The sequence below is a fragment of the Orycteropus afer genome, unplaced genomic scaffold, assembly GCF_000298275.1.
Source record: "Orycteropus afer afer isolate SDZICR_OR568_19922 unplaced genomic scaffold, OryAfe1.0 scaffold00057, whole genome shotgun sequence".
Classification (NCBI taxonomy): Eukaryota; Metazoa; Chordata; class Mammalia; order Tubulidentata; family Orycteropodidae; genus Orycteropus; species Orycteropus afer.
The window spans coordinates 5,386,639-5,403,010 of NW_006921644.1; the positions used below are offsets into that span (position 1 = coordinate 5,386,639).

At 44.1% G+C, this 16,372-nt stretch overlaps 1 protein-coding gene across 1 annotated transcript; it reads right to left on the bottom strand.

Moving 5' to 3' along the window:
- Positions 1-503: 503 nt before the first annotated feature.
- On the bottom strand, positions 504-10,043 carry CUNH16orf46 (chromosome unknown C16orf46 homolog). The gene is made up of 3 exons (XM_007939121.1): positions 9,843-10,043; positions 5,769-6,746; positions 504-527 (listed from the first exon to the last, which is right to left on the bottom strand). Exons 1-3 carry the CDS (start codon positions 10,041-10,043, stop codon positions 504-506), a joined length of 1,203 nt encoding a protein of 400 aa, XP_007937312.1.
- Between the last annotated feature and the right edge of the window lie 6,329 nt (positions 10,044-16,372).

Here is a 16,372-nt window from a genome sequence, read left to right on the forward strand (position 1 = left end):
GCCAAACTCACTGCTGTCAAGTTGTTCTAACTCATAGTGACCCCTCCTTGGGTTTCCAAGGCGGTATCTCTACAGAAGTAGATTGCCCAATCTTCCTTCCAAGGAGTGGCTGGTGGGTTTGAAGCACCTTCTGGCTAACAGTCAAAATGGCTTAGGCACTACACCACCAGAGCTCCCTATGTAAATAGATGTGTGTGTGTGTTTTCACTGCTGTCTAGTCGAATCTGACTCATAGCAACCCCTCCTTGGGTTTCCAAGGCGGTAGCTCTACAGAAGTAGATTGCCCAATATATATACTTTTTTTTTTTTTTTTTGCCTGAAGGCGTGAGCTCATTAGCACGGTGTGGAGTAAGACCTTGTGCCAGCATTCCATCTTCTCACTGCTTCTGCCTGCAGCTTTCTACTCTCTGGTGATCTCTGCTTTTGCCAGGTCCTGGGTTGGTTTTATGATTGCATCCCAGACATGTTGCTGCTTAGGACTGAATTTGAAACTGATCTCTCTCCTACTCGAGCTGCTTTTTCCGGTGCTGTAACAAGAAAGTCAGTGACTTCAGAAAATGCAGAGCCCATGCTACAGGGTGAGTATGTCAGGAAGGGCATGTAAGTTAACATACCACAAAAGGATATGTACCCATAAAACGGTCCCCAGTAACTAGTCCCTATTTTAAAAAGTACACCTAGAAAATTAAGATTCTTTTACTATTTTGAGAAACCATCCAAATTCTGGCAAACTAGGAATTAATTCACTCTATCTTACTTCAGTTCATAGAAAAAAATGGGTGGTCTGCTATATTTGAGGGTACAATACTATGAGAAGATTGCAAGCTGGAAATTTTTTTCTTTTGCACTTCTTTTTGTTAAGGATGTGGTATATTTTAAAATCATTTAAGTCACTCTTCTGTAATAAGGCCTAATTAACATCAATTAGAAGTCATATTTACAGTTCTCTAAATATTTACCATAACATCAACATTATGATAAATGCAGAAAAGACTAAAGTTGTCAAGGATTTCATTTTATTTGGATCCACAATCAACACCCACAAAGGCAGCAGTCAAGAAATCCAACTCCTTATTGCACTGGGCAAATCTGCTGCAAAAAATGTTAAAGAGCAAAGACAGCTGTGAAGAATAAGGTGTGCCTGGCCCAAGCCGATATTTTCAGTCACCTCATATGCATGTGAAAGCTGGACAAGAACAAAGACTGAAGAAGAGCTGATGCTTTTGTGTTGTAGTATTGGCGAAGAATACTGAATATATGGACTGCAAGGAGAACAAACAAATCTGTCTTGGAAGTACAGCCAGAATGCTCCTTAGACGTGAGAATAGCCAGACTTCGTCTCTCATACTTTTGTCACGTCAGGAAGGACCAGACCCTGGAAAATGATACCATGCTTGGTAAAGAAGCGGGCCAATGAAAAACAGGAAGACCCTCAACGAGATGGACAAAGCAGCTGCAACAATGCGCTCAAGCCTAGCAATGGCTGTGAGGCTGGCGCAGGACCAGGCAGGGTTTCGTTCTGTTGCACACAGGGTCGCTCTGAGGTGGAACTGACTCAAGGTCACCTAACAGCAACAGATATCCACCATAATGGTAGTAAGTGTTGTTCTGACATCCTACATTCCTGGAATTGACCATGGAAAAGTCAGTCCTGGGATTTGAGTAAACAGCCCAAGCAACCAACCAGGCCTTTTTCAGAATTAAGAACACAGTGTTAAAACCTATAGAATTTATCCCCAATTAAATGTTAGATTTCTCTTTTCTTCAGAGCACATGCTGGATAAGATGAATGACATTACAGTTCTTTCTCATTTAGAGGCTTAGTGACTAATCATCTTGTAGGGCTGAAGATAATAAACTAGTTCATAGCATATTTTCAAGTTAACTGTCATTACACTTTAATATGCAGGGAAATTGTTTCACTTGAAAAGATACACAGGGAGGAAGGGCTTGTAGTTTGAGCTAAGTGAGGGGGAGAAGGCAGTTTCATATATATATATATATGTTGTTGTTATGTGCCATCAAGTCGGCCCGACTCAGCGATCCCTCCTTGGGTTTCTGAGGCAGTATCACTATGAAGTAGACTGCCCAACCTTCCTTCCGAGGAGTGGCTGGTGGGTTTGGACCGCCAGCTGTCTGGTTAGCAGGCAAGTGTCTTAGCCACTTTGCTACCAGAGCTTATATATATATATATATAAAAACAATATTTGCTGTAGTTTCTAAGGGGTGTCATATATCACTTTAGTCACCCTTAGTGGCCTCTTAAGATTTCCATTGGTTTATCATAAGCAATGAATGTGGGAAAGAGCACACTAAAACATCCAAGAATTCTGAGTGACAGCATCAAATGTAAATAAAAGACCTTAAAAGACCTTAATCTGCATTATGATAATCATAATTTATCATAATGTTGATGTTATGGTAATCTGCATCTTAGCTATCTTGAAAACTCTGCCAACACAGTAATGCACATTTCCACATGTAGGGATACAAGAGTGACAGTAGCTCTTCCTGGCTGTGACTGAGTGGGTCCTACCGTTAATACCAGCGCCTGGGTGATGGGAACAAGTGATGGAAATAGTTAACGCACTCGGCTGCCACCAGGGCAGAGCTCCGCCTGGTAACCAAAGACGGTATTGAGTGTGTACCTGGCTCCAACACCTCCCAACCCCACCCTCAGCCCTGGTCTGAATACAGACCACAGGAGTGGTCTCTGCTGTTCCAGGCCAGGACTGTCCTGCGCTTCTAGTGGTCTAGGCCACAGAAGCCTATCTCTGTCCTCTCTGCACTGCTGATCAGTAGCCTCTAAACCACAGCACCAAGGCTGCATAGGCCCCAAACCCCCCATAAAATGCCCCCCTGGAGGCCTTGCAGCTCTGCCTTTGGGGCCAGCAGAAGGCACTTGGTGAGATGAGCTGTTCCCTCTGGGTCTCTGAAGCTCTAGAACTTAAAGGGAATGTGTAAATTTGATTGGGGTTCAAACTGTTTTATTGCATGGCCTGTGGAGTACAGGTATTTTACAATAAGGAGCAAAATCCAGAACAAAGCTGAAAATCGGGGAAACTCTCTTGCAGTAGCCCATGCCTTATGTACTTGTCCAAAAGGAGTTGGGCCTTATCTGATTTAAAGCCGTCCCTTTGCCCTTCAATACTTGCACCTCGTCTCTCTGTAGGGTGGAGGCTCTGCCTGCCTGGCAGGTTCCCAGCCCCTTGGCTCATCCAGACCCTCAGCAGCTTTCCCAGGCCTCACGACACCTCACCCAGTGGGTGACCTCAGGCCCTGCAGGAGCCTTGCTGCATGACGGGAATTCTACTTGTGACATTTCAAGTTTCAAGAGAAACAGGAGTTTGGAAAGCTTTACCAACAGCAGATCCAGAAACATGAGGAAGAGGAAGACGCTGGGAGCCCTCCATGCTGGATTTGGAGGACCAAGAGGAACCAGAGGGTCGCTGGGTGGCGCAAACAGCAAAGCGCTCAATTATGAGCCAAAAGGTTGGCAGTTCAAACACACCCAGAAGTATGCAAAGGACAGAGCTGGCGCTCAGCTTCAGGAAGCTCACAGCCTTGAAAACCCTAGGAGCACTTTTACTCTGCACATGGGGTCGCCATAAGTCGGAATCAACTCAGGAACAACTGACAACTGAGAGGAACCAAACATCTAACCAAGGTCACCACAATGTTCTTAGCAAGTTAACAAGAGGACAATAGCACCCACACAACTTCATTCACATGTGCTGACATGCTTAACTTCTTAAAATGTCAGCATTTCCACAGACTCAAAATCCCAGTGGGACACTGTATCCTACTGACCATCTCGCCTTCATCTATACTTGAAGATCTATCCCACTCTGATCAGAAGGACAACTGGGCCACGGCCTAGAGTGACGTTATCTAGAGAGAGACGAACGAGCAAAAGCCGGCTTACACAAACAAGGTTCCAGCAGGACTTTACCAGCAACCCCTTAATAACTGCCTAAGCTAAGAAATGCCAAATGCAAAACATCCTTTCCACTCACAGAGCAGTCTTATAGTCAGTGTTTTGTTGACCAAATTAGTAATTTGGTCATAAAGAAGGACACTACACAACTTCAATGTGTAGCCCTTCCTTTGTTCAGGCTGATCTTCCTCTTAATTCTAATTCTAAGTTATTATATGTTTTCACCAAAATCTAAACAAAAGACTACCTTTACAAAACATTCTGTTGTAACCAAGGTCAGTCGTGCTTTCACACAGCTTTGAGATCTCTGGAAGTAACCAGTATCAGGCTGACTAGGACTGGGTCCCTCCCCACAAGCACACAATTGTGACTGCTTCACACACTGGGCTTATTCATTATCATGCTACTTCAAAAGGGGGCTGGAAAAACCACTGACTAAAGCGGCAGCTGCCAGCACAGCAAACTCCTCAGTTTGCGGTCTCGCGCCTTCTCAACACAGAAACAGTGGGAGAGCAGGCCTCCTCCTCACAAGATTCAGAGAGTTTGCTCATTCAGAGAAGAAGGAAGCAAATGCCCAAAACTGACTTCCAGACTGTAAAGAACTAGGCAACCTCAACAGGCAAACTATATCTTCTAATGACTGTTACACTGTATTCATTACAGCACCACTGGTGTTTCTTAAAAATAAAAACAAAAAGCCTAACAGGTAAGACTGCAAAGACCAATTATGGAAAACAGACATTCACAAATATAGATACATATCCTGTCCACACCATCATTTAAGAACAACCCACCTTAAGCAAATTAAAATTACAGAATTACAAAGCAACTAAATGATCATTTACATTACAAAGGAGTTTATCAGGGCATCTCTGTACACAGCAACATCACCTGGCATGTGAAATCTTACTTACTTACAGACGGCTGATTTATATACCAAAACCAAATACAACCTCAGGATATATGCCTCAGTGTAAAAGAGTACAGAGGGAGCATCCAAGGCCAACAGAAGAAGAAAGAAGGTCACAGCTCCATTCCCGAGGGGTCTATCTGGGGTTACAGTCTGGACATCAGATGCGAGGTGAAAGCCACAGGAAGAATACAGGTGACACTAATTGGAGTGACTTTTTTTTTTCCTTTCAAATCACCTGTTCTTAACCTAGTTCCAAATCTGGATTTTATAGAGCTGCAGCTCAAACTTCTCACACACACAGGACCACCAGCATGAGGCTGCAACCTAAGAAGGCTATGACACGGATCTACTCACTTGACCACAGGCTGTTTTCTATTAAGGCAATGTTTCTGACCTTCACTGCAGGACAAAGCAAGGCAGGGGACAGGTATTTGCCTAGTCCTTAAAATCAAGAAGCATTTGGTCTACATTAGCCTAGCATCCTTAGCTATAAGACACTGGGGTTGGGCAAAAAGAGCCCCTGCCAGTTAGCTCGGGCTGGCCCCAGGGCCCCCTGGAAAAGGCCCCTTGAGTTCATCACCACCCACCCAGCTTCCACTGGCAGTGAGGCGATAAGGGCAGCTGGGCTCAGGCTGGCCTCACCAGCTGGCATTGTGTAAGTAGCTAAGCAGCAGCAAAGTGGCTCACACATGAATATGGTCTTCTGAAAACAAACCCAAACCCATCCAGTGAGGTTCATTTCATCTGTCTCTCATCTAAAAGGATGAGAAACAGAAAAAAGAGTGGGAGCCGGGCAAGGAGAAAGAGGGGATAGAGACAAAGGATGAATGACTTCTAACCATGCTCATGTCCAGGGAATTATATTGTGACAACTCAGAGCAGTCTGTGGCAGGAGACCGGAATGACAACTCTGCTCACTGTGAGGGATGGCAAGAGCGGTCTTGGGAAGACTTTGGTCTCCAGCATTTGGGGCCTGTTTTCCTGCTTGGCCTCCATGAGAATGCGCTTTTGGGTGTTCACAGGAGGTCGCGGCTCCTTGGGTTTGAATTTGGCTTTATAGTTTTGCATTCCCTGTTTCTGCAGGAGCTGCAAGGTGGCGAGATAGCGCACGTTGTTGGGCGTGGGCGGGCACAGCACACTTGGCTCAGGCAGCAGGGACCAGTGCACGCAGCACAGCAGCTCAGGGTTGACCAACCAGGGGGACCGGGCTGCCTGGGGAGGGAAGGGCGGATAGTCCTTGACCTTAGGGCACTTGGCCAGCTCACCAGGTCGCCGTGCACCTCTCCTGTCCACAGTTTTCAATCCACATGTACAAGCCAAACACTCATTCTTTTCCACACTCAGCCCCTTCTCGTCCTGATGCAAGAAAACATTCTTATTCTTCTTACCCAGAGCATCCAAACCGTTTGGAGGTGAAGCCTTCAGAGGGGGCAGAACTGAGAGAGCCTTGGAAGAAGTCAAGGAGTCCGAGATGGAGAAGCCTTTGTCTGTGCTTCCACCAGAACGCTCGTGGCCTCTGGGGTCCTTGCCCTTTACAGTCTCAGGGGCAGTCCAATTGTCTGTACACCAAATAAACTCCTTTATTTGTAGACTTTTTTTCTCACCATGAGCATAGTGGGGAAAGCAGGTTTTGCTGATCTCCCTGGAGGCTGTGTTGGGTCCATGGGGGGAAGCCTGACTCTGGGAGGGGCTACTCCGATCCTTTCCTGGCCCTGTCTCAGCCAGAGCCCGGGCCTCGACCTTCCCAAGCTCAGACTGTGGCCTGGCCTCAGGGCTCCCCTGGGAGATATTGACACAGAGTAAGCAGCTACTGGTACTTTCTCCCACCCTGGCCTTCTTCACTTTCTTCCTTGGCCAGATGCAGGCCATTGGAGAAGTACTGCCCCAGCCTTGGACCTGGAAGAAAAGCAGCATGTCACTCTCAAGCTGTTTCCCAAACTCAGTGACCCTACAGGACAGAGGAGAACAGCCATAGGGTGTGTCCTAGGCTGTTGAGCAGATTGCCAGGGCTTTCTCCCACATCCCAAACTCTAGTCATGCCAAGTTTGGCCACATTCTCATTTCAGCAGTCATACTTTAATTGGTATTTTTCTTAAAATTGAGTTCCTTTTCTTTCTTTTTTGTGCTTTGGTTTTGCTTTTTAAAAAAAAAAAAACTTGTTGCCCCATCAAGCCTATTCCAACTCATTGGGACCCTAAAGGGCAGAGTAGAACTGACCCACAGGGTTTCATAAGTGTCAATCTTTATAGACACAGACTGCCTCTCTTTCTCCTATGGAACAGCTAGTGGGTTCAAACTGCCCATCTTTTGGTTAGCTGCTGAATGCTTTAACCACTGTGCCACCAGGACTCCTCCTACCTCCTTTAGCACTAGCCACCAGAGCTCCCTTTAGCCTCATAGGAAATAGTATTTTAAACACCCAATTTGACATGCTGTTTTTCCAGATACATGTTCAGATCTATTAAAATTAAAACTGTGTACACTTGTGTCACCTAAAGGGACTTCTTCGCCCCCAGCCTGTTCACCATCCCTTGGCACAGCCCTGCTAATGAGAGGGGGCCAGAGGGGGCAGATGTGCAGAAGCAGTTCTTGGGCACACAGAAGCCCTACATGCCCTAGGCACCCCTGTAGACCCCAGCCTTCTGTCCACATCCAGAGTCCCACTAGTGACCTTACCACAGAGGTCATCGTTACTGGGCACATGATTATTGCTGCTGTCGTTGTCAGGCAAAGGGAAGTCAGTTCTGATTCACAGCAGCCCTATGTACAACAGAATGAAACACTGCCCAGTCCTGCACCATCCTTACAATCATCGCTAAGTCTGAGCCCATTGTTGCAGCCGCTGTGTCAATTCATCTCATTGGAAGTCTTCCTCTTTTCACTGATCCTCTCTCTATATATATGTGGGCATATTTATACTAAAAAAATTATGTGCTCTTTATCTGAAGTTCAAATTTAACCAGCCAACCTGTATTTTCATTTGTCAGTCTAGGAACCCTATCTTAAAAAACAAACTTAGGCACCGTGTTCCAGGCTGAAGATCTATAGCATCTGTTCATTCCATTAACCCTCAGTGTGGCACTGCAGCTCAGGGCACCTGACCGATTCTAACCAATACAGTGATGGCTGACACACTGAAAGTGGAGCAGGCCCAGATCCGTAAAATGTGGGGGGACTGGAACAATGACCGGAGAGGGGGAAATTATGGGTCCAATCCCTGGAAGGGTGGACTCGGAAGAGGCACAGTCAGCCCCTTCAGGAGCCTGATGTGGGACAGCAGATTACTGCCAGGACGGGGGACAACAACACATATCCAAAGCGGTGTGATCAGCGCCATCTGTGACCAGGGCACCGTTGTTTTGACTCTGCTGATTACGAGATTTGGTTCCTATGCAACCCGCACAATGCCCTTGTTTACTAAGAGAGAAAGTTTCTAGCAGGGTGTTGACTGTGTTCTGGGTTCTGGTTATTGGTCCAGCACACCCACATTTTATAAATTTGATCTGTTGTGTTTTCACGTCCTCAGCCATGACTGAATCAGGAAAAACTGGTTCGAAGCCCTGCTGTTGTTTTTGCTGTCGTCAATTTAGACTTCCTGATTCCAAATTTATAAAGAGGAAACTGAGGCTCGAAAAGAGATGAACAGGTGGAGCCAGGGACATTTTTAGGGCAGTGAAACTATTCTGCATGATACTGTACAGTGGATGCATGACATTTAAGCATCTGTCAAAACCTTAAGACCACAAGGATTGAACCTATGTGAAGTATGTAAACTATGGACTTGAACAAAGAATCTGTCAATACTGGTTCATTAATTTAACAAATGTAGTTGGCGGAGGGGTCATCCCGCACAACATTCCTTTACCACCATTCCCACTTTACCTCCCACCCCCTCCCCATATTCCTCCAGCTCAAAATGCATAAGTGTTCAGAAGAAACACTGACAAAAGTCTCTAAGCACTCGGCAGGGAGTCAGGCATTCCTCTCTTCCTCACTACCCATTGTGGGGCAGGCCCAAGCACAGCCCCACCTGAGAGGGGAAGAAACTGAAGCTCAGGGAAATCAACCCTGCCCCCCAGGTTAGCTACTGAGAAGCGGCAGAATGGGATTGGAATCTGTTCTTTCTTATTCCACAGTGTTTGCTCTTCCCAAAAAGCCTTGCCATTTGCCTTGATCTACTACAACACACACAGAAATTTCTTTCACTAGATACCAGGAAGGAGCCCTGGTGATGGAGTGATTAAGTGCTCAGCTACTAAACAAAAGGTCATCAGTTCAAACCCAACAGCCGCTCTGTGGGAAAAAGATGACACATCCTGTTTCCATAAAGATTTGCAGGCTTGGAAACCCTGAGACAGTTCTTTTCTGTCCTATAGTGTTGCTATGAGTTGGAGTCAACTTGACATCAGTGGGTTTAGATGCCAAGTGCAACCCCTCATTTGTGACAACCAAAACCAGCTTCAGACATTGCCATATGTCCCATGAGAACCATTGGAATAGAGCAAGATTCCTTACAGTTCTAGAATGTAGATTCTACTACTGATTCTAAGAAAAGTTTAAGAACAACCGCAGGGTTCTGAGTAGAACCACTAGGACAGAAGCCCCAGGCCTCTCAGGGAGTTTAGTGCAGAGGTGAAGGAGCTCACGTTCTGGGGTCCAGAGGACCTGCTTCAGCCACTTACTGGATGCAATATCTGGCCTGTCATTTCACCTTTTGGGTGCCTCAACCTCATCCAAAAAGCAAGGCTCTTCATAATACTGCCTCCCAGCGCTGCTGAGAGATGGAATGAGTTCATGTACGTGAAGCGCTCAGCACCGTGCTGGCTGCATACCAAGTGCCCCACAGGAGCTCTCGCTACCATCCTCACCATTATCATCTCCGCTCCCAGGGTTTCAGTTTCCACGTTTTTCAGTGACAGTGACTCTATGTTTGAAAAGAGGTTTGCATCCAAACACTGGTGTTCAAGAGCTCTCATACAAGAAGGTACTCACTGCTTCCCCCCATCCGGTACCGATGACAAACTTGGAAGCTTTCTCATCTTGTTCGAGTGTAATGTCACTGATGTTCAGAAGACAGCAAACATGATTCCTTTCACTTCTTTCATCTGGACAAGGAGAGGTCAGTTCAGTTTCTTCTGTGCTTTGATTTTCATTATTTTCTAAATCAGTCTCACTTTTCTGACAGAGATCCATTGCTGTGATTGTTCCTTAAAGTTTTTAACATCTTCTGCCTACAGTGAAATGTAGATTGAACTTAGTTTTTAACATTAATTTTTTAAAAAACCAATTTAATAACTCAGCTGAAATATCTTTAAGACACATTCAGGGACTGACTGAGAATACAGAAGCCATCAGCCATCCATGCCAACTACTGACATTATTAAAGGTAAGGCTAATTTTGATGGAAGACCAATGGACTGAATTACAGATCAAAGCTGGGACCAAAGAAGAGGCCAGGTGGACTGCAGCACACCATCCCTAGTGATGGGGCACAAAGTGGGGAAAGTAATAGAGGTTGAAGCACCTCCACCCTCTCCAGAACTGTCCCAGTAATACTATGGTCATACCCCCTTTGCACTCCTCCCCTTACCCTGGTATCCACTTTGGGAATCCTTCAACTTCTGGGGAAGGTGGTAGACCATGCAGTCTAGGCTAAGTCAGTAAGTAGGCTCCCCATCCTATACCTCCACTTCTATGGGCCCACTCTACCCCAATAAGTACTGGCTCACAAAAGAAAAAAAAAAAAGAAAGAAAGAAAGAAAAACAAGCATTGGTGAGGATTTAGAAAAATCAGAGTCCTCATAAATTTTGGTGGGAATTTAAAATGGTATGGCCACTTTGGAAAATAATTTGGCAGTTCCTCAAAATGTCAAAGATCAAATTACCATATAACCCAGCAACTCTACCCATAGGTATCTGCCCCAAAGAACTGAAAAGATAAGCCCACACAACAACTTGTACACGAATATTCATAGCAGCACTATTCACAACAGCCAAAATGTGTTGGACCCAAAAGTCCATCAACCGATGAATGGATGAATAAAATGTGGCCTATCTATAAAATGGAATATTATTCAGCAATAAAAAGGAATGATGTACTGAAACATGCTACAACATGGATGAACCTTGCAAAGTAGGCTAAGTGAAAAAAGCCAGTTTCAAAAGGCTACATGTTGTATAACGCTGTTTATAGGGAATGTCTGTAACAAGGAGATCCACAGAGAAAGTAGATTACTGGTTGCTAGGGGATGGAGGAGAGAGAAACTGGGAGGTACAAGATTTCTTTTGGGGGTTATGGAAACTTCTGGAATTATTGGTGATGACTATACAACCTTCCAACAAACGTTGTTGTTGTTATGTGCCATGGAGTCGGACCCGACTAATAGCAACCCCTCCTTGGGTTTCCAAGGCAGTACCACTACAGAAGTAGATTGCCCAACCTTCCTTCTGAGAAGCGGCTGGTGGGTTTGAACCACCAGCCTTCTGGTTAGCAGTCAAGTACCTTAAGTACTACGCTACCAGAACTCCCCTTCCAACAAATAGTTAACTATGGTTGTTTTTCAGGGCTGAAAAATGGGACCTGGCTTTGATAATCCAGTCAGAGGATCAGGCCACTTGTCATCCTGATCAGGAGAGCATCATTTTCAGGGGCACAGACTCTGGTCCCAAAGAGCAAGGGTTCCAATCCTTTCTCTTCTATTTACTAGCTGTGTGACCTTGTTACTTACAGTCTGGTCTATTTGCTCATCTATAAAAAAGGCATGATTACAGTACCTTCCCACAGACAGATGCTCCTGTGAGGGACCACTCAGCTGGAGAGATTAACCCTCAGGCCCTAGCAGTGACCCCCAACTGAGGGCCTAGCTTTAGTGCTAACAGGCAGCCACTGCCTTCTTGAGGAACTCCTTGTCTATGGTGAGACAGAGACCACTGGCTACTGGGGACACGGATCTTGCTTTCTCTCACCAAAACACAGCCCCCGCCAGAAACCCACTTTTTTCATTTTCTGCTGAGGTCAAGTACAGATGTGTACTTCTGATAACAATAACAATTTAATTACCATCTCAGCTTTTTTTACATAGCATTTTGAGGGTAATGAAGAAAGTCCCATTTACCTTTGGAAGGTTCAAATATCTTCAGACACCAAAGGAAATGAATAAAATCTGAAAGGAAAAAATGGTATTACAAGTGACCAAAAATCTGACAGATTGTGCAAACCAGCCTGCTTCTTCCATGTTTTGAAATTTCACTTCAGACGTTAGCAGGCAGTGGTGGTACAGTGGTAGCATTCCTAACTTCCGCACAGGAGGCCCACACTCCATTTCCAGCCAATGCGCCCTATGCACAGCAGCCACCCATGCACTGGGGGCCTGCATGTGGCTATGGCGCTGAACATTTCAGCAGAGCTTCCAGACTAAGACAGACCTGGAAGAAAGGGCTAGCAACCTACTTCCAAAAATTAGCCAATGAAAAACTCCCGGATCACAATGGTCCGATCCTTACCTTGTCGGGAGATAGCCCCAGGCTGGGCAGCATGTGGTTCTATTACGCAAGGAGTTGCCATGAAGTGGGGCCAACGCCATGGCAGCTTAACAACACAATTTCAGATTTTGCCCAGGCCAAAGAAGCACACTCAGACCTTGTTCTCTACTAAATTACAAATGCACTTGTCCCACTGAACTACATGGCCTCAGTAAGTCTGCAGCTCAGAAGCCAAGCTATTTATTAAAATGAATTTCCACTTGAAGTTTATGTAGTAAAGAAACAGGTACTGTTGAAGAGACATTAATTACAGTTGTTGTTATGTGCCATCGAGTTGGACCCGATTCATAGCGACCCCTCCTTGGGATTCCAAGACAGTATCACTACTGAAGTAGATTGCCCAACCTTCCTTCCGAGGAGTGCCTGGTGGGTTAGGATGTTTAAATTATTAAGAAAAATACACTGTGCTTGAATTAACCTTCATCTGAATGATCTCCTCTGACAGAGAGCTTACTACTTGGAGAGCCAGTTCCAATGGCGAAGCCCTTGGCTTTACTGGTTCTCAAACTGGGCTGCACCTTGGAATCACCTGGAGAACTTTGTAAAAATATAGCATTGCTCCGACCCTGACCCACAAAGATTCTGATTATAATTGGTTTAGAGCAGAGTCTAGGCCTCGAGTTTTTTTTTTTTTTTCCTTTTTATCTCTTTACCATTTCAACAGTTTCCACATACACAATTCAGTGATGGGGATTATATTCTTTGAGCAGTGCACCCATTTTCTCCCACCTTTTCTGAGTTGTTCTTCCCCCATTAACTTACTGTCCCCTAAGGTTCTTATCAAATTTTCAAATTGCTGTTGCATTTTTATCCCATGTAGACAGATCTTGGAAGAGCACAGAGTTCAAGGCAAACATTCTTTACCAATTAAGCTAAACTATTACTGGTTTTTAAGACTTCAAGGGATGTGTTTGGTTTAAGGTTTAAAGATTTTCTCAGGGTAGTATTTTCAGTCTTACATCCAGCTTCCATGGCTCCAGAAAGTCTGGACCAATAATTTTGTTCTGCAGTTTCCCCCTTTGGATTCAGAATTCTTCTACGTAATCCTTGATCAAAATGCTTAGTAAAGGTGGCCAGGCACCATCCAGTTATTCAAGTATTATAGCAAAGGAGTGCTTGAGGCTTTTTTAAAGCACCCTAGGTCATTCTAATAATCAGCAACATTTGAGAACTACTGTAATTGTTAGAATTTTCTTATTTCCCAACATTGTTTTCTAAGCATTCTGCATGCCCTACCAGGTCCTTGTTCTGCTCTCCAAACCAATGCTTGGTAATGGGAAGTACTCAATGGGCTTCAGGAAGTCTAGGATACTGAAGCAGTACACAGTAAAGACATAAGACGCTGCTTCTGGCACAGTATATTACAAAGTACCAAGAGAAACCCAGGTAACAACAATAATTCAGTAATAAAACATACTGTTACCTACCTCTTACTGTGTGCCAGGCATTTGTAATCTTCACAAATTTGTACATACACAGTTAGTCAGTGCGTTGCTCATGTAATGGGAAATCATGGGGAACTATATTAACTACTTATGATCAAAAACTAAGAATTATCTCTGAGTCAGAAAGTGCTTATTAGTCAATGGTCAGATTATTGCATACCAGATCTCCAGGTGCTCTTTTGGACCCCTGGTGTTCTTCAAGGTGGACTGCTAAAATAGAATGCTGGTGTTCTTTTCCTAATAAGGAAAATATTCAGTTAATGGATAAAGTAGGCTTAATTTTAAGTTTTCCTCCTATAAACAAACCTTGGGGTTTTACTGCCCACGCTTGTCTTCCAGTGTTCATCAGCAGATGTTAAACAGAAATGCATGCAACATAAAAATCAACTAAAACAGCAGAAATGCAATTTCTTACAAACAGTATGAAGTTTTACATTTATGTTGGAATGTGGAAATCTGCACACATACAGTACTCACATTTTCTGTTTAAATTACACCTAACTGACAGATTTGAATTAACTAGCTAAAGCTGTTCTACTTCTCTTGACTTCCAGGGAGCTCTGCAACCTAACTCAGTTTGAGAGCCACTCCCAGTATATAAAGTATGCATTAAAGTCCACACTACTATTTTGCAAGAAAATCACATCAAGAAAACACAAAGATCACAGTGAAAATGCTGCCATGGGAAATGCACTTGCAGATGCTCCTAGAAAACTGGATTCAGAGTAAAAGAAGGAATATACGATGATGTAGGCCAGAAGGTATTAAACAAACTCTATTACACAAGCTACTGAAGGGACTAAAACCAAAATGTACAAAGAAGAAATTGTTGACTAAGCTCCAAGCCCTCAGAGCAAATGCTTAAATAAATAAGCATAAGCCCCAAAAAACCTGATCAAAGAACTTAAGATATTTGGAAGTGAAATAAAGAAGGTGATAGAAGAGTCTAAGAAACATAATCAAAGGAAAATCACTATGACCCAGAAAATGTCTTTGCTAATAGTAGCGTAGTACCTAAGGCATCTGACTGCTAACCAGAAGGCTGGTGGTTCAAACCCACCAGCGACTCTTCAGAAGGAAGGTTGTGCAATCTACTTCCATAGTGATACAGCCTCGGAAACCCAAGGAGGGGTCACTCTGAGTCTGATCCAACTCTAAGGCAGTGGTTGTGTTGCATTTGCATTCCAGCTAATAATTTAGGTTCTGCTCAAATACTTTCAGTGACTGAGAGAGCGCTCATTACATTACAAGCTTTTTTTCTTTTTTTCATTCCATTGGCAACTGTAAAGATTAGAATGTTTTCAAATACATTTGCAAGTCTGCAAATTTTGCTACTCAGTTCTGGTGTTCTTCCCAAAAGCAACATATGATAGTCCTGAAAATATCTGAAAACAGCTATCATTTCTCCAGATGAGAATCCCAAATTGCTCATCATCTTAAGAGTGCACAATTGCTTGTCAAAGTCTCTCTGAAATTGTGCTAAGAAACAACAGTGTCCATCAAGAGATGAAAGGATAAACAAATGGGATCTTATTTTGCCATAAAAAGGAAATTAAGTTCTGACACATGATACAATATGAACGAACCTTGAAAACATTATGCTGAGTGAAATAAATCAGACACAAGAAGACAAATATACGATCCCACTTACATGAAATATCCAGAATAGGAAAACGCATAGGGACAAAACTTTATTGGTGGTGACAATGAGCTAGAGGAGGGGGAATGTGGAATTACTGTAACAGATTCATCATTGCCTGGCTATAGAATCAGATTACAAATACCTTACCCCAGATCCCAACACCTGGTTGACACATTCCTAATCTACTAAGAGTAGGGGAACAAGGATGGACAAAGAGAGGTGAAAGGTCCAGGGTGTGGAAGTCAAAAGCAGGCTCTGATCCTTGACTCATTACTGCTTTACCCCAATCCCTCAATGGCTGTACAGTGTACCCCCACGCCTCCCTCTCATCTTCCTAAACCTTGCAGGTTGAGAGGAATTTTGAATCTAGTGTCAGCATTTCTTACTTGGAATTCTGAATGAAATGTTCCTGTCAGTCCCCAACAAGTTAAGCTCTGGTAGCATAGTGGCTAAGACACTTGCCTGCTAACCAGAAGGCTGGCGGTTCAAACCCACCAGCCACTCCTCGGAAGGAAGGTTGGGCAATCCTACTTCCGTAGTGATACTGCCTCGGAAACCCAAGGAGGGGTCGCTATGAGTCAGGGCTGACTCGATGGCACACAACAACAACAACAACAACGTGCCCAATACAAGGATTAAAATGGTAAAGCAACACATATCTTCGCAGTTTACACAAAACCAACCTGTTTTCCCAGCCTCTCTCACCTACCGATAATAATTTAGGTTCAGTTCAAATACTTTCAATGAGAGCTTATTATTTTACAAGCTTGCTTTTTTTTTCCATTCCATTGACATTAGAATGTTTTCAAATACATACAAAGTTCTCATTCCCTTCCCCCCCACAACTACTCCTCTTCTTCCATTATCTTCCTTTATTCTTCACTTAGCTTCTA

Excerpts from the sequence above, each read along its gene's own strand:
- CUNH16orf46 (XM_007939121.1), bottom strand. The coding sequence starts at position 10,043 with ATGGATCTCTGTCAGAAAAGTGAGACTGATTTAGAAAATAATGAAAAT. Across the intron at positions 6,747-9,842 it reads GTACCGGATGGGGGGAAGCA|GTCCAAGGCTGGGGCAGTAC; the intron begins GTGAGTACCTTC and ends CTTTTCTTCCAG. Across the intron at positions 528-5,768 it reads CGCTCTTGCCATCCCTCACA|CACCGGAAAAAGCAGCTCGA; the intron begins GTGAGCAGAGTT and ends TTCTTGTTACAG.